General features: G+C 36.1%; 1 protein-coding gene across 5 annotated transcripts in view; it reads left to right on the top strand.

Annotated features, from left to right (window-relative positions):
- The window catches only part of ARAP2 (ArfGAP with RhoGAP domain, ankyrin repeat and PH domain 2), a 209,698-nt gene that overhangs the window by 71,281 nt on the left and 119,939 nt on the right, over positions 1–18,478 (top strand). For all 5 annotated transcript variants that reach the window (XM_047855319.1, XM_047855320.1, XM_047855318.1 and 2 more), the window contains exons 9-10: positions 3,254–3,432; positions 15,647–15,762. In XM_047855319.1, the coding sequence (XP_047711275.1) occupies positions 3,254–3,432; positions 15,647–15,762 (295 nt within the window). The remainder of the gene's footprint in view (positions 1–3,253; positions 3,433–15,646; positions 15,763–18,478) is intronic.

Genomic DNA, 18,478 nt, shown 5'->3' on the forward strand with positions numbered 1-18,478 from the left:
CCAAGGGAAAATCAATATTTGACTTGGAATATTATGACTTGCCAAAGCATACTCCTCATGTCTAAGGATACACACATTACACAGCCAAATACCAATGATGCTTGTAATCTGTTTTATTATGTTAGAATTATCTGTATCACTGTTTGTCTCCATTGGCATGGGTAATTAAGAATAAACTGAATGTTACTATTAATTCTTGTATTTATTCATGACTGTTAACTTCCTATTAGTAAATGAGGCCCTCCGGAACTAGGTAATAGTTCTAGGCTATAAGAGAACCATTTGTTGAGATGTAACCATAATATGTTTAAGTCTAACAGCCACAAATGCCAGTTTCAAATTATTTTCCTGAGAAACTGAGATACATAATAGCAATAGAAACCATAAACAGTTTGGCCTAGTTCATAAAGTTATGACCTACAAAATGAAATAAGTTAGAGAAAGACAAATACCATATGATTTCACTCATGTGGAATTTAGAATCTTAAATTTAAATTTTAAGAATTTAAAACAAAATAAAGAAAAAAAAGAGAAAAACAGGCTCTTACATATGGAGAACTAACTGGAGGTTGCCTAGAGGCAAGGTGCAGTCGGAATGCGTGAGATAGATAAAGGGGGTTAAGAGTACACTTACCTTGATGAGCACTGAGTAATGGATAGAATGGTTGAATCCTGTTGTACACCTGAAACTAATAGGCCATTGTATGTTTATATTTCAATAAAAAAATAAAAGAAAATAAAAACCTAAGGTAGGTTTCTTTTCAATAAAAAAAATCTACATTTCAAACTAAGTGATTTATGCAGATTAATACAAATAAAAAACATTCTGTGCTGTTTACTTGGCAAGAATATTTTGTGTGAAACTAATCACAAGTAATAACCAATGGAAGGTTTGTTGTTGTTACTGAAAATGTAAAAAATTATCATAGTGCAGTCTGGGTCTGTTCATGTAGGTCTAAAATGTACACTAGGGGTGTCAGGGTGACTCAGTCATTTGAGCATCTGACTCTTGATTTTGGCTCAGGTCATGATCTCATGGTTTGTGGGGTCAAGCCCATGTCAGGGATTCTCTTCCTCTCTCAATGCACCTTCCCTGCTCGCTCGCTCTCGCTCTCGCGCTCTCTCTCTGTCTCTGTCTCTGTCTCTGTCTCTTTGTCAAATAAATAAACTTAAAAAAAAACTTGTAGAGTCAGTGCTGCGTATTCACATTGACTTCGTTACTTGAATATTTTCATGTGCTTTAGTTTCTAATGATGCTGAGGAATTTGGATAAATTATTTTCTCCTGATACGTGGGCACTATTACCTGGGGATTGTGAAATACCTGCAGTAAAGCATTGTTGAATGAGATTTAATACATACTTTGGCCTTCATCATTTAAGGCACAACTGTTTTTAGTAGTGTTGAAGGTGAGCAGGAATAAAGACAATTTAAAAATTAAGTCTTGTTATAACATAACTTAGGGTTCATTTGGAATGTAAGCAAGTCTAATATGGAGACTTACATCAATCCGCAATGGAGTTATTCTTTCCAGACAGGTCTTAGATCTGAGATACTATCCAATTTTCCAAGCTTGGGCCAGCTTATTCTTTCCTTCCTCTTCCTTCTTGATCATTTTTCCTACATAGAATTCTGTTGTGTGTTTTTTGTTTTGTTTTGTTTTTTTTCCTTTTGCCTTGATAACCACTTCTCTGTTTTTTGCTAGCCCATTTTCCAGCCTCATAGATATAGTCATACCTCAAGATTTGTCCATTTCTTCCCCTTTTACCTTAGACATTTATCCACTTCCATGGATCGTCTTTTGTGTAGGCCACCTTCATTCACACATTATTATCAGTCCACCTAGGTGCTGCCAGGGCACTAAAAACCTGGGGTGGTTATCTTAACAAAATGAAACCTTCTACATTCTTTGGTCAAGTCAGGGTACTAAGCTATCGGTTAATTTAAATTTTTGTAAATACCTTCTAACCTATTCAAAACTTCAGACATTTTTTCTATCCCTTAATGTCTTGACTTTTCAAGTGTCCTTTTGTTTCCATTTTCATTGTACTTCAAGCCTCTTTTGCCTTATTCCTGATCTCCAAGTTTCAGTTTGGTCTGCCTATCATCTTGCTAATCATGTCACGTCCTTGCTAAGAATCTTGACTTTTTATTTTTTGCGTCTGTAATAAAGTTTGGAGGCAAAATTCCTTACAGGTACTGCAGAATCTGTAGCCGTATTTCCTATTATTTCTTTGTGAGTTCAAAATTATCAATATGGTTCTCTATCAGTCCCTGAACAGATGTTGGTTCTTCCTGCCTTTGTTCTTGTGTTCTTCTTTGTTTAGAGTTATAAAGTTCTGCTCTTCCCTCACCGGACCCCAGTTTTGTCTTTTCAAATGCTCCTCATTCCAAGACCTAGCACAGTCCTTTTTCAACCCCCTTAGTGCTGTGAACAATCGAGAGTTAAAACATTTGATTCTGTTAATTTTACACTAGCTGTATGACCTTCAGCAAATCATGTACCTCCATTGAATTGACTCGTGTATTATTTGATATCATTTCTATGACACTTATAGTATTCTGTGTTCTGTTACATGTTCATATCTAACTTGACTTACAACTTTGATTGCTCTTTGGGGACTGGATCAAATTTCTGTGCCCATAACGCAGTGTGTTATGCATAGTTGAAGGTCATTCCGCTTTTATGGAGGGAGAAGACTAAATTTTAATTTACAAAATGAGATGTTATTGTTTGGTGAGAATAGATTGGATGAGTGACTATCAAGTTTGCGTACTCTTAAGTAGAGTAGGCTCTAAGTAACAGAAGTAAGATTTTCTGGGCATTTGAGTAACTTAGTTGCCAGGTAAAATGTGTTACCTGGTCTCAGTATTACTTCTGATAAAAGAAAAAATCCAGTCTCATGAATGATCTATACGAGTGCTTCTTAAATATTAACATAGATTCAGATTACCTGGGAATCTTCTTAAACTGAAGATTCTGATTCATCAGGTCCTGAATGGCCCTGAGATGTTGCATTCTAATAAGCTCCCAGGTGAGGCCATCAGTATTAGTTACAGAACACCTGGCTAGTGTTACTTCTTTTCTCTTAGGAAATAGGGCCATTGGCTCAGACTGCAGGGGCATTTAGATTGCGGTTGTGGGAAAGAATCTGTAAATGATGTGTTACAGAGAGAATAGATCCTTTGCTGTGTTTCTGTGTCTGTATAATTTATATGAGTACGGATGTATTTTCTCCTGTCTTCATTTTCAGAGGAGAGAAATGACTGGATCAGCATACTGTTAAATGCACTGAAATCACAGTCCCCTGCCTTGCAGTCTCAAGCAGCTGCTGCACCTGAGAAATGTGGATATCTTGAATTGAGAGGGTATAAAGCCAAAATTTTTACTGTGTTAAGTGGAAACAGCGTGTGGCTTTGCAAAAATGAACAGGTGAGGAGCTATGTTACAACTATTGTAATTTGCGGTTCCTTGATTACATTAACAACTATGCTTCATTAGACTTATTAGAGTTTTTACTTTATAGCGTCTTGCTTTTGCCTTGAGTACTGCACTAAATGTAACAAAGAAAGTGTTATTTTGTTGAATTTACTCAGTTCCTCCAGTGGCAGGAACGTAATCTACATCAAATTTGAGGCTAGGCATCATCTTTTTAAGAGACTGACAAAGTCATTGAAAATAATTTTTGAAGAGTATTCCTTACCTGAAGTAATGTTATAAAACTACGTGAGATAATAATTAATTAAGAACCAATTAACCATTCAGCTGTTGATGAAATAGGCTCAGTTCTGCACCTGTTGTTTCTTTTATGCTAGAAAATTTTAAGAGTAGGCACAGGTGATATATTTTCTTGAGTTTCCAGCATTTTTATTTATTTTTTTGAGCAGATATGTTGCTTGCAGAGGAGATAATTTACTGTAGGCAAATGGTTCATATATGCACATACATACATACACACACATGCCACATATAAAATAGGCTTGAGTCGTTGACTTACTGAGTTTAGGTAATATAGAAGGACTTAATAGAGAAGTTAACTGTTTTGAGGAGACTGATGTTATAGTTCTAACAAATTCGGTTAACTTTGATTCGGTAGACTTCCCTTTCTCTGACATACCTGGTGTTCAATATGTATAGGAAAATACTCCTTTTGTGGAATGAGTTCTTAATCTTTTAGCCCAAAATATATTAGCTTAGTAATTTGTGGAATTACACAGTGTGCTTTGTATATCTGATCTAAGACGAACTCATTTTGTGATACATCATAATGGGTTATGAAAGCTGGGATATAAATGTTGTTTTCATAACAAAAAATAGAGATAGAAACTCAAAACAAATGGTAGTTTTAAGAAATTAACTATAGATCTTTAAGGCATCTTCTGAACTTCAGCACGGTCTTATTCATTATATGTTTTGGATAAGATTTCTTAGCCAGTTAACTGTGGAAGGCATCATTGAGCACTGTTGGCGTATTAATAACTTGGATAGTTAGCATCTTCCTCAAGAATAGTGATGTACAGCTTATAATGTGTATGAACTTAATATGAACATTTTCTGTCTGTGAAGATGATTAAAACTTTTCTCATTGGAATCAAGTTTAAAAATGCATAATTTGCATTTATTGGTATGGAAGTTCCTCTGCCAGATTAATTGAGGTATTCATTTTTTACTTGCACAGAGTTGATGGACTTCAGATATTAGTTTCATCACTTCCCATTAGCTAGATTGTGTGGGTATATGTTATTCTCCTAAAGTAGATGTTTTTTGAAAGTTTTATTAACTTTCTCTATTAGAAAGAAGTTGTATGAAATTATTGCTTTAATATTAGCAATTGAGCATAAAAAACACAATAATGACTGGCCTCTGGTGAGTACCAGTGATTGTGCTAATTAATTTATAAACATTTCCTTTTAATCTTGCCTACAAATATAGGAGGAAGATATTCTCTTCCGTGTTTTATAGATGAGGAAAATGAGGATTGAGTAAGGATTGCAGATCTTCATGCATAACAAAACCAGAACTGTATGACTCTAAGTCTAGCGTCTTAGCCATTATACCAAACTTTTTTAAAGTGTATGTAGAAAAGACCATTTCTGGCCTATGACCTTTTAGAAATAGACTAAGCTTTTTTCTTTGAAAAACTTAGTTGCTTAGAAGGTTCAGAGTGTGCATTCAGTACACATTCTACCAGGTGAGGTAGTCTGCAAGGCGTGCACTTGCTGAGGACACATGTCCTGTCTTCCAGGAGGAAAAGTTAGACAGTACTAGCGTTTTTGATGGATAGGGAGCCCAGTGCTTTATTAGTCTCATGCAGAAGTTACAGAGAAGTACAAAAAAGGCATCTAATGAAGTCTCAAGATTAGAAACACTTCCACGTACGCAAGTAATGAGTATATTCTTAAAAATGAAAGCATTAATGCTGGACCCCCTCCTCATCTTTTGAGACATACACCTATTTTCAGTTATGTATATTTCAGTTCCTTTTCTATGCATTAACGTGTCTTTATATGTACCTTTAAAAAGTGCATACTGTTGCTTGTGTATATGTTATTTTTAAAAAGTTGCATCATGATGTATAGAGCTGGGTATTAAGGGACCTGATCTTGAGTCAAGTCTTAAAGAACTAAGTGGCTCAAGACTGGATGGACAAATCAAGGAAGGCCTTCTATGTTTAGGCCCTCACTTACCATTCCAATTTTATCTGCGTTTACATCCTGGTGTATCCTTTTCTCTCTTGGAGAAAGTTGCCCATTGGTTTTTTCACATAGTTGAATAGATTGTGTGAAGAACTTGGGTGATGTGCTAAATGGGGAGGCTTTCTCCTGAATGCAGAGGGCTTTACTAAAGCTTGCATTTAGGAAAAGTACTAAAAGTTAATTGTTTCAATGCACCTTCTGAAAGTTTTAAGTATACAACACAGTAAGTAATCTTGTTTTTTTTTTTAATATGGAAAAAAAATCTACTTATAAAAATGTACAAGTGTTACACATGAACCTAATATATGTCAATTTTAATTCTATATTAAAAATAAAAAAAATAGGGGCGCCTGGGTGGCTCAGTCGGTTGAGCGTCCGACTTCGGCTCAGGTCATGATCTCACGGTCTGTGGGTTCGAGCCCTGCGTCGGGCTCTGAGCCGAGGCTCAGAGCCTGTGTTCAGAGCCTGGAGCCTGCTTCGGATTCTGTGTCTCCCTCTCTCTCTGACCCTCCCCCATTCATGCTCTGCCTCTCTCTGTCTCAAAAATAAACAAACATTAAAAAAAATTTTTAAAAAATAAAAAGTAAGACGTGTTAGCTTTGAACTTATGTATCTAAATCTGCATTGGATCTAATTCGATTACATGCATCAAAGCTAAATTATTTTCATTTTTAAACTTTTAAAATAGTGAATTTATTGCCCACATAACTTACAGTATGAATGGAATAAAAAAAAAAGGAAAATTGACCTACACTACCCTAACATATGAACTATTTTTATTTTTCTTGCCTCTATTTATACATAGTTACCATAATTTACTCAGGAGGCCATTCCAGAGAGAGTAAACAGTGGATAGAGGTGGAAAGGTAGAATATGTTGAAGAATTATTTAAAAGGAAGCTGAAACGTTCATTTAGAGCAAAGGAGATAGAGTAGCAGTTCTGGGTTTTCATTCTTTCTCTGCTACTAATTGGTTCAGATAATTAAGTTAATGTCTTTATGTTTAAATGGTGTCATGTAAAGAAGAGAGATGGCTTGCTGTCTCTAAGGCCATTATTTAAGTTGAGTGTTAAAATTCCAGCTATCTGGTCTCATTCCAGACTGTAGAGTTAGAATTTATGGGGATGGAATGTTGGAATCCACAGTATAAGGCATCCCATGTGGTTCAGTGACATGTGATCCAAAAACTACACACAGTGAAACACTTTTCTGAGGTTTTTTTTTTTTTCCTTTAAAAAGTTATAAGCATCTAGGTAAAGAGAACAAGATATTTTTAGAATTGGAAAATGTGTAAAAACAGCTTGCAACCAACATTGGGTACTTCATCATCCTTCAACTTGGTATTGTTGTACTTCTTTTTGTTACTAACTTTAATTTGGAAGTATATCTCTTTTCTCATTGAACATTTTGTTTTTGTTTTTGTTTTTTTTGTTTGTTTTGTTTTTAAATTTTTTGTGACATTTGTTTATTTTTGAGACAGAGAGAGACAGAGCATGAACGGGGGAGGGGCAGAGAGAGAGGGAGACACAGAATTGGAAGCAGGCTCCAGGCTCTGAGCCATCAGCCCAGAGCCTGACGTGGGGCTCGAACTCACAGACTGCGAGATCGTGACCTGAGCTGAAGTCGGACGCTCAACCGACTGAGCCACCCAGGCGCCCCTCTCATTGAACATTTTGAAATGTGCCAACATTTAAGTGGAATGTTAAGATAATCAGTATTAGTGGTAATGAATTTTGAAAATTTGAAAAACTGTTATTGTGCATAGTTTTGAACTGTAGGCACTGGTATTTATTTTTGCTAAAATCAAAATTTTAAATGAAATTACAATTTTTATCTTATGAATCCTACAATATCATTTAATTGCTTTTTCTTAACGTAGACTTTTATTGCCAGAGTATGATCTAGTGGAGTAAACTCCATTTGCAAAGTCAGCATAAAGGGACAGTGTTTGGAAAACAGTTTGAAATTGTTATTTCCCGTAAGTTCCTTGAACTCTGTCTGGAAACGTATTCTCATTTTGTGGATTATTTTAAACCCTTTCCAGAGCTTTCTCTCTGCTTCCAAAGCGTATCCTTAAGAGTCCATGTCAAACATCCCTACAAATATATTTTCAGTAATTCTTTCGCTTTTTCTTAATCTGTGGAATCAGTACCTTAAATTTTCTAAGTTAAAGTAGCTATTAGAACAGGCTATCATAATTATTGCCTTTTTTAAGAGACGTGGTGTGATGGTGGCAAGGGTCCATCCCCTCATGGACCCTTCACTGGCATGTCTCAACTCCATGGAATTAACATGGACTTTTCATTTTCCCGGTTGCTCCCTTCAGAGGTTCATTATTTTCTGTTACCTCTGTCTCTCCCTTTCATTCATTAGCAGATTGTAGGAGCTGGAACTTGCAGTAGCTCTGGACTGAGTAGGAGAAATGCCTTAGGGGATCTTATTTCTGAGACAACCCCCTACCCCCTTCCCCCCGCCAGGTTGTAAAAAGTAGAAAAGAACTATGAAGAGATATGTAAAAACATTTGTTAGAGAGGAGTTTGGCAAAGTAGAAGCAGACACAAATTCTCTACCTAATTACTCAGTTGCAAAACACTGTGGCGCTGTTATCACATAAATTACATGTCATTTCTTTATTTAACATCATCTCACAAACGCAGTGTTTAATTTTTACAAATATTCTCTTCCTTGTCTCTGCTTATGTTTTACATGCCTGCAATGTATTATAATTATGATAATTTTTTTGCAGTGTTACTTCAACTTTGTATAAAATGAGTTGGGTGTTTCAGATTGTGTAGGTTATACCACACTTCCCCGTGTTTCTATATTCATCCATTTTACAAAATGGGTTTTTATTGGACACCTCATTTCTGGGTGCCACTCTAGGCTCTAGGGGTACAGTAGGAAACCAGAAGATGCTTACTGTTTAGGATCTGACCTTCCAGTGTGGGTAGCACACACACAGTGGTAAAAAAATAAATGAGATTTCTGGTAGCTTTCTGTATGTAGCCTTTTCTTTTTTATGACCTTTTTCTAAAGAATTGTTCGCATTTAAAATGCTATTAGCTGCATGAATTAGGTAACAGTTTCATTTTAACCTTAAACATGTTATAATTTTTATATTCTCAAATTAATTGTGTGATTGTTTATTCACTGCTGTGTCTTCAGGAGTTTCAGGCCAGGAGCTGATACCCAGTAAACATTTTGCAGAATAAGCTTGTTGAATTTGTGGTTCTTTACAGCTGTTTTCTTGACTCCAGAGCTTATCATTCTTCTTAAATTTTGTTTTTAAGTTATTTTCTGTGAATTGTCTCTTGATTTTCTTTCTCCATTTTTTTAATTGGGATTTTTTTTGTCTTTTCTGATAATTTATTTAAGCTCTTCGTATGAAAAATACATTAATCATCATGTCATTTTCTGTAACCACTTTTCTGAGCTATGGCTTACCTTACATTCTTTTTTATTGTGTAGGAATTTTGTTTATATAATTAAACTGCTTTTTATTTCAAAGCTGATAGAGTTTTCTGTATTCTGGAATATATTTTTTGAATTTATCTTGAAATGATGTGGACATAGTATGTAGGCCAGTATTTAAAATTTTAAATGAGATAATAAAATATGAACATACACTGAAGCATATGTAGAGTTATATACACGGTATTGCTGTTTGAATGAAATTTCCGCAAATGGATGTAAGGCAAATTTAAGATAGTTGGTTTTGGTTTCCATTTATCAGGTTGTCCTGACAGCCAGTTCCATATAAATACATACATATATATATACATATATATATATATATATATATATATATATATGTATATATATATGTTTTGTGTGTGTGATGAGTTTTTTTGAGCATCATGTCAGTATTAGTGAGTTCATTACAACCAGATGTCTTGCTTGGTGAGTTTGTGTATCCATTTAATGATAATTGTGGCATTGAGGTTCTAACTATATAAATTCACTTGATTAAACATTCTCAAATCAGGGTATAACAAGAGACTCATTCCCCCTCGTCCCCCTACATAATGTTCCCGGTGTCTGGCACGGGAATGAAACTCTAATAGAATTTAAATCGACCTCATAGGGCTGTGGGTTGAGTGGCACAGAAAGAAGCAGCAGGGTGTAGGTGGTGGCCTCAAATTCTCTGGGTTTTGTATCTGGCCAAACTCTGCATCTGGTGTTTCCCCGGAAATTTGGTGCCAGTGTCATACAATGCCACATCTGTTTTCAACAAATGTTTAAGCACCAAGTTCTTAAATTTCTGGCATGGAAACCTGGCATCCAGTATCTCCAAATATAGGTTTGAGGTTTCAGCAAGTTTGGGGTTAACAAACCCTTCTTTAACTTTTCTGTTTAGGAATCAAACTGGTAGTTTGCTCTTTCACTGTGTAGTTTTAAAATGTAGTTTTAACCACATTTGTGCTACAGATTCACACATATAACCCAGTTCAGTATCTTGGTAACTTATTTACCATTAATTCTAATCTGAGTATATAGGATAGAATCATTAGTGTGAATACTTTGTCACTGTAAATAAATACTTTAATTGAAGACAAATTCTGTATTTAGAACTCACAGATTGTCTGGATGTATTAGACCCTAAATTTATATTTCACTCAGTTTTTATTATAATGCTGTATAAGGTAGATATTACTGTGTCCTTATAAATAAGGAAATTGGAGTGTAGGTAAATAACTCGGTAGTAGTCATATGGCCCATAAATGGCTTATCCAGGATTCTCCTCCAGGTCTGACTCCCAGTGGTCATGACCCACATGGCTCCTACATGGTCATGACCACCTTTGCAGGTATCCAGATCTGTTTTGCCAAACATGGCCATCATCATGGTAGTACTGGTGGTGGGATTCATGCTTTTTGAGATCCCACATTCTATGACCACAAATTAAACGTAAGATATTGTTTACTCCAGAATCTGTTTTTAGCCTTATGCTTTCTGTAGTAATATTTCCTTCTGAATTTTCATGCTCCTGTTTTTTTTTTCCATCCACTTTATAGCATTTTAAGTGTTAAAAGTGTGACTTATCCCTGACTTGTGCCTAATTTTCAACATGAGAATATGGCTGACAATTGTAGCTAATAGGTAATTTATTTTTTAACATCTGCCTTCCACCCAACCCTTAGCGTTTTTTTTAATGTTTATTTATTTTTGAGAGAGAGAGAGACAGACAGAGACAGAGACAGAGCACAAGCTGGGGAGGGTCAGAGAGTGAGAAGGAGACAGAATCTGAAGCAGGCTCCAGGCTCTGAGCTTCAGTACAGAGCCCGATGGGGGGCTTGAACTCATGAACTGTGAGACCGTGACCTGAGCCGAAGTTAGATGCTTAATCAACTGAGCCGCTCAGCCACTACCCCATTTTTAAAAATTTATATATGTTTGCTAGTAATTTGTGTATTTTACTGTAATTGACTTTTTCATAGGTAATATGGTCAGTTGGTTTCAAATTCAAGAGGTAGAAATATAATATAACAGTAGCTTACCAGACTGTGTAGCACTTACTCTGTGCCTGGGGTTCTTTTAAGCATTTTCAGCATATTGATTTTATCCTCACCATACTGATGAAGTGTAGTACTGCTACATTTTGCAAATGAGTGAACTGAAGCAGGAGAGGTATACATGATCAAGCTGGTCTAGGTTTTGTCATTTATTTCATCAAGGTTCACCTCCTTTGGAAAGTCTCATATGAACATAACTCTCTTTTCAGAGATTGGCTGGATTCAGTGTTTATAGTCATGCACTTGTTACAGTTCTTTCTCATTTCCTCCTTAGACTATAAGCTTCCAAAAGGTAGGTACCCTGTCTTATGCTCTTGTGCAGACTCAGGACTTAGCATGATTTCTGGCATTCACTGAGTACTTCCTCAATGCTGTTTTGCCAGGACGAATTTTCCCATTTTAAAAATGGCTATATCTGCTCTGCCTTTTTCACAGAATAATTTACAAGATCAAATGAGGGTTCATGGCTTTCAGTAAGCTTCAGAGCACTACACAAATAGATGTTAAACCAATTATGGAATGTACTGTATATGCTTAATGAAGTCTGATTCTTCAGACATTAATCTGAATCCTCTAGACATTAGCACAGGGGTGGTTACCCAGGACACCTAGGATCTTGAAAAACCAATGTGTCACTGTGTTCTGGTATTTTTAACCAGTAGTCATAATGATTTCAAATGATTTTTGTATAATCATTGCATTTTTTTTCCTCTTCTCTACGGAAGGCAGAGGGAACTGTTGATATCCTGATATTTACATATTGCAGACTTATGCTGTCTAGATTCTACAGCTGGTTCTGCTGTCTAATTCAGTTTTCTCAACATTGGCTGCATATGAGAATCATAGGGATGTAGTTTTGCTTTTTTCAACATTTATTTATTTTTGGGACAGAGAGAGACAGAGCATGAACGGGGGAGGGACAGAGAGAGAGGGAGACACAGAATCGGAAACAGGCTCCAGGCTCTGAGCCATCAGCCTAGAGCCCGACGCGGGGGCTCGAACTCACGGACCGCGAGCTCGTGACCTGGCTGAAGTCGGACGCTTAACCAACTGCACCACCCAGGCGCCCCTGTAGTTTTGCTTTTTAACTGAAGATTCTTAAGCTCTGCTTTCTAATTCAGTGGATCAGAATCTCAGGGTCATAGGGAGAGATCAACATGGGTAGTTTTGATGAGTGTTGAGGGATTAGATACGTTCTAAATATAGACTGAAAAAAGGGCTTATAGTTTACAAATATTTTTAATAAGAAAAACAGTTGTTTCATATTTAATAGCTCTCAAGAGCACTGACATTTATTTTGTTACTCTGCTGTACATTTTACAGTCCATTTGTGTCGGTGAGTTCAGTGGACACTCTAATTACTCAAAACCATATGGCCATGGCCAACAGCTGATAAATGGGTTACAATTTTTATCCAGCCTAAAAACCCATCTTTGCCTTGCTTGGGAGAAATTTGGGGTCTAGAGCTGACCTTCTCTTATTTTAACAGAAATTGCAGTTTTATGGATATAGACATTTCACACCTTGCTTGTAGAAATGAGGGGCCACCAATCCAAGCTGGAGCCTAGATGAGGCTCATCAGTTTCCATAAAACATGGTCAGTTTTGCCATCTGCTAGTCGGAAGGTTTGAGTATGTATCTCTGCCCTTAGTAACACACAGTACCTGCAAGCCAGGCCCTCATCAGAGAATATAACTTGGCATATCCAGCTCTTGTCAGTTCTTCATTATGGAGAATTGTTTGAAGGACATGCAGTCTGTTCTAGAGTCTATATATCAACTCCTATATCAAGTTGGGCCACCAGAAAGCTGTTTTAAAAATATCCTACCTTGCCTGAAAGATGGTAGCTACACTTGTGGTGAGCAGAACACAACTTACAGAGAGGTGGAATCACTGTGTGTGCGTGCCTGGAACTAATGTAACGTTGTACGTCCACTATACTTCAGTAATGAAAAAAATCTTACCTTGTTACCCATACTTTATTTCTTCATTTATAAAAGAGAATTTGAATTTTCAGTCACTTGCCTTGGGAGTTTCTTCAACAGTTACATTATCTAGCCGGAGAATTGGTATGGACAATTGAGAATTTTTTTTTTTTTTAATTATAAGTATAACCTTGAACCTATATGCTGAAACTTCTTAAAATAGAGCAGATTGGAAAAGTTGGATTCCCCTTGTCCATATAGATCACATTAGGTACTGATTTTTAAATGAGTTTACGAAGTGGAAGTATATTTTTGTAATTATTTTGCAACACTTAGCGTGTCTGTGCATCTTCTTTTATATCACTGATTCAATTTCTGACTTGTTTTTTTCTAATAGAATAAGCTGTTTGTACTTTAATCAGAAAAAAAAAATCAAGTTGATGGTATGTTTTATGAATGAGTCATTTCCTTATTCTAACTAAACACTTGCACATTTAAAAAAAAATGTAGGGGCGCCTGGGTGGCGCAGTCGGTTAAGCGTCCGACTTCAGCCAGGTCACAATCTCGCGGTCTGTGAGTTCGAGCCCCACGTCAGGCTCTGGGCTGATGGCTCAGAGCCTGGAGCCTGTTTCTGATTCTGTGTCTCCCTCTCTCTCTGCCCCTCCCCCGTTCATGCTCTGTCTCTCTCTGTCCCAAAAATAAATAAACGTTGAAAAAAAATTAAAAAAAAAATGTAGAGAGGCTTTTCTGCAATTGATGAATGAAAACTCTGGATACTTTTACAAGTGGGGGCAATTTGTTATAACATTATTTTATTTCCCTTATTTTATCAGTCAGGATTGCATTAGTATCAAATGGCAAAAACCCCAAGGATTGCCAAGATAGGGATTTGTTTGTTTTAACAAATCTCTTGGTATAGGCAGCAGAGAGCTGATGCCCCCAAGGAACAAGGTCTTCCTACTTTTTTCTCACCCTGGCGTCCTCAGGTACAGGAATTTGTCCTCAGGCTTTTCCTCTCAAGGATTCTAATGTTCTAAAATGGCTTCTGTGCTTCTAGATGTATTTTCAACGAAAGATGGAATGGTGTGGGGTAAAAGTGTTTCTTCTTCCAAGATTTGTCCCCCCAGCCCCACCTCAGGAATTGTTTATATTTTATTGACCCAAACTAAGACATATTACCCTCCTAGCTTGCAAGGAAGATGGGAAAATAGTATTTTTACTTTAACCTATACAGAGAAGGCCTGTGAGATGTATCTATATCTATATATCTATATCTATATATCTCATACATATATACATATATATCTCACAGATGCACAGACACACTGTTGCAAAATAATAGAAAAAAATACATCACAGGCCTTCTCTGTATAGGTTATATATACAGATGTATATATCTAATATTGAATATTAGATATATTAGATATATATATATATAAGATGTATATATTTTATATATAAGATATATATTTATATATATATACACACATAAATATATATATATATATATATATATATATTAGTTTTTCTTTAGTATGGCTATTTTTCCTAGTCAGGTTTAATTTAGGAATTCAGAGCACATTTAATCTGAACCTGTTCACATAGATAACTAATCTTTTGAGGTAGAGAATAATTATATTTTTAAAGTGTTGAGATAATGTGATAAGTCAAATTCCAAAACCCTATGATTTGATAATATTTCAAACTTTAATGCTTTTAGAGGGAAGACTTTGTAACCTTTTGCACAGTTTCTAGTTTTGGTGAGACAAAGTGAACACAGTAGCTGTAGGTATTGAACAGATGAGAGTTTTCATACCAAAATAGTATTAAAGGAGCTTAAGAATTTAATTGAAGGAGGAAGAAAATAATAAAATATTGGAAATGAGATAAAATTGTAAAATAAGTAATGCTTTTTTGTGAGAGTAGAGGAGAAAATGTGACAGAGCACAGGTAACATCGCATAGTAAAGCAAAGAAAGACCAATCAGGCAGCTTGAGTTTCAGTCCCTTTCTACCATGTCCAGCTAGCTGCACCCTACATGTGACATTAATCTCTTTGGGCCTTGGCTTCCCCTTCTTTTTTATAAATAGTAATTATACCAACCTCAGAGTGCCATTTGACTCCCCTAGTAGAAAATTGCTAGGCATGTGGTAAGGACTAGTTAACTCTTAGTTTCCTTTTCTGAAAGGATAAAGATGAAAAAGTGGCTAACTTGTGAAAGCAAGCATGTGTAGTTCAAGATCTGTGTCCTGGTCAGTTTAACGTTTTATGTGAAAGAAGCCCATCTTTGATCCGTAGCCCAACTATCCAGCTTAGAATGGCACTGGGTTATCATGTATTTAGAGTGCCTACTTAAAACCACTGTCATTCCATCTTTAATGATTTATTTAATTCCACATATATATGTGTAGTAAAATTTAGTAGGATTTATTGGATTTTAAGGAATATAGTGGTACTTTCCAAATCCATAATTTTGTTCGTTTATAATGTGTTAATGTTTTTCTCCCAACTAGGATTTTAGGAGTGGACTTGGTATTACCATAATTCCTATGAATGTTGCAAATGTAAAGCAAGTGGTCCGAACTGTAAAACAGTCTTTTGAAATAATCACTCCTTACAGGAGTTTTAGGTAAGTTATACTTAAACGTTTTTGTTTGTATTATCCCAAGAAAGCTTGGGTGATCTACTTTTACATGGCTAGTGGTGGTTTTATTCCTTATAGATCACTTAATAAAATCATGTTGGTTCTTTTCCATTATTGTCTAATTTGTTAGCCAGTATATAAAAACACCTTGTAAAAGTGACCTGAATTATCACACAACCTACAAAGATACTGATTTCATGAGATTTGAGTCTTTTCTGAATACCTTTTTTCTTAGTAGACTTGATAAGTATATTAATTTTTATCAACAATATATGAAAAATTCCTTCACATTTTGAAGGAATAAAGAAAGAATATTACATTGCTTTTAAGCTGTATTTTTATTTACCTTCTTTTAGCCTACTCAAATGCAATCCTCTTTTAAAATCAATCTCTGATTACAATTTGCTCCATAATGATTTCCTAAAAGGAACTCTTGCTTAAAATGATGGTGGTGGATCTCATAGCACTTATTGATCAAATACATATACATAATGTTTATTTTGAGAGAGAGTGCACGAGCGAGCGTGCATCGGGGAAAAGCAGAAGGAGGGAGGGAGAGACTCCCAAACAGGCTCCACACTCAGTGCAGAGCCCAAAATGGGGCTCAGTCCCATGAACACTTAGACCATTACCTGAGCTGAAATCAAGAGTCAGATGCTTAACTGAGCCACCGAGGCACCCCTTATTGATCAGATATTTTAACATTTCATTATATATTTGTTTTATGGTATTCCTGTAATTGCTTCATAAGACAAGAATAAAAAGTTCCTAATATGTTTTAATAATCTATAATGATTCCATAGCTTTAGTACACAGAAAAGGCATAAGTCAGTGTCTGTGAGCTCAACCACATTAATTCATTTGTCACAAATAATCAGCATATCACAGGGTAGTTTGCAGGTCAGAAGCAATTGTCAGAGGCTTTTGAAAGACTAGTGATTACTTAGCAACTTCAAAAATACTCCCATGTCGGGTACTCATTTTATCTGTCAGAATTTGTCTACTGGCTCAAATTTTGAGGAAAAAATAATCACCTAAAGAATAACAAACTTCATTTTCACATATGCAGATTCAAGCCTCAACTGAAAATGTAGACATTGCGTGAACTGTTTTTACTCATAGTACTTCTAGAAGACACAAAATATGTGGTGGGGTTTTTCCTCACACCAACCACTTCTCCAAATACTAAGTGGTTGTCCTACAATTCAGTACTGTTCTCACAGCAGCTACTAGGATTGAACATTAGACCCCACGCATTGAGGGCTCAATCCCACAGAGCTGCCCTCACTTCACACTCGTCACAAGAGATGGGCCCCTCCACTAAGCCACACTTCTTTCCATCTTGGCCATAATCTGGACTCCCATGACCCCTGCTGCGCCAGATTCAGTAATTTGCTAGGATGGCTCACAGAACTCAAGAGGCAGTGTAATTATTATTACTAGCTGCTTATAAACAGTGCACCTCAGGGACTTCCAAATGGGAGAGCTGCACAGGGTGGGGTACAGGGGGTTAGTATGGCAGAGCTTCCATCCTTCCTGGGCACACCACCCTCTCAGCACTTCACTGTGTTCACCAGCCCATCTGAACTCTGTTGTTCAGGGGTTATTATTGGGGTTTCATTCTGTAGGAATGATTGATTGAATCCTTCGTCTTTGGTGATTAACTTAATTGCGAGCACCTCTCTAAGTTGGTTTGAGCTGAAAGGTCCAAGTCCCTACTCACTTCTTGGTCTTGCCTTGGTCTTTCTCCTGACCAGCTCCCATCCTGAAGCTATTTACGCCTCCAACGACAAATGATCTCACAAGCCTACAAAAGGCACTTATGACTCAGGACATTCCAAGGATTTTAGAATCCTGTACCAGCAACTATTGGCTGTGACCAACCTCTATGTAATAAAGTAGAAACCACCTAAGAAGTTTATGAATATTACACTGATGATGGAAACAGAAAGTGCTTCAAAAAAATATCCATGTAGTCTACTGAGTTTCCTTATGGATTATTTGCACTGTGTTAGTAGTCTGTTGTTTTCATTATATTTCAAAACATTTTCATCTTCAGAACAGAAAATTTTAACGTGGAACATTTTGCAGGTCATTGACTGAGTTTGGAGCCCTGTAGCACGTTTTGTGGCATGTCGTAGGTACTCAGCAAATGTTTCTTAAAGTGAGCCTGTGTTTACTGTTTTGTCCTTTTACTCAGGTATCCAATAAACACTAAGAATTAGGATAAATCAGAACATGACTAAAAATGAGTTAGAATTCTGTTAGAATAGTAATCACTTAAAACTTTTTTGATTTCTCAGTTTCTTAAAGCCATCTGGATGTTCTTCTAATTAAAAAAGAAAATCTATTTTTAAGACTGAAAAAAAATCAAAATTTCTGGTGGGTGTTTTTGATAATTTAGTTTCAGACTATCATGGAACAGTTTCCTGGCAAAATAATCCAATAGTCCTGAAACACTGAAACTCTGCCAGTTTCTCATTGATTATTATATAACCACTGCTTAGGAACCATGGCCTCTTAAGTTAAGCTCTTGACCTAACAAGGTAATTTTTACATCCTGGTCAGAAAAATGTGCATGTTCATTTTGGTTTGAGATATGTAAACAGATTCATAAGCAATGTGGGATGTTAAAGGAAAAAAAGTAGATTTTTAAATTAGATGATTTTTAACAGAAAAGACTATTCAGCTGCCTGGAAGG

This window comes from Prionailurus viverrinus, chromosome B1, assembly GCF_022837055.1.
Source record: "Prionailurus viverrinus isolate Anna chromosome B1, UM_Priviv_1.0, whole genome shotgun sequence".
NCBI lineage: Eukaryota > Metazoa > Chordata > Mammalia > Carnivora > Felidae > Prionailurus > Prionailurus viverrinus.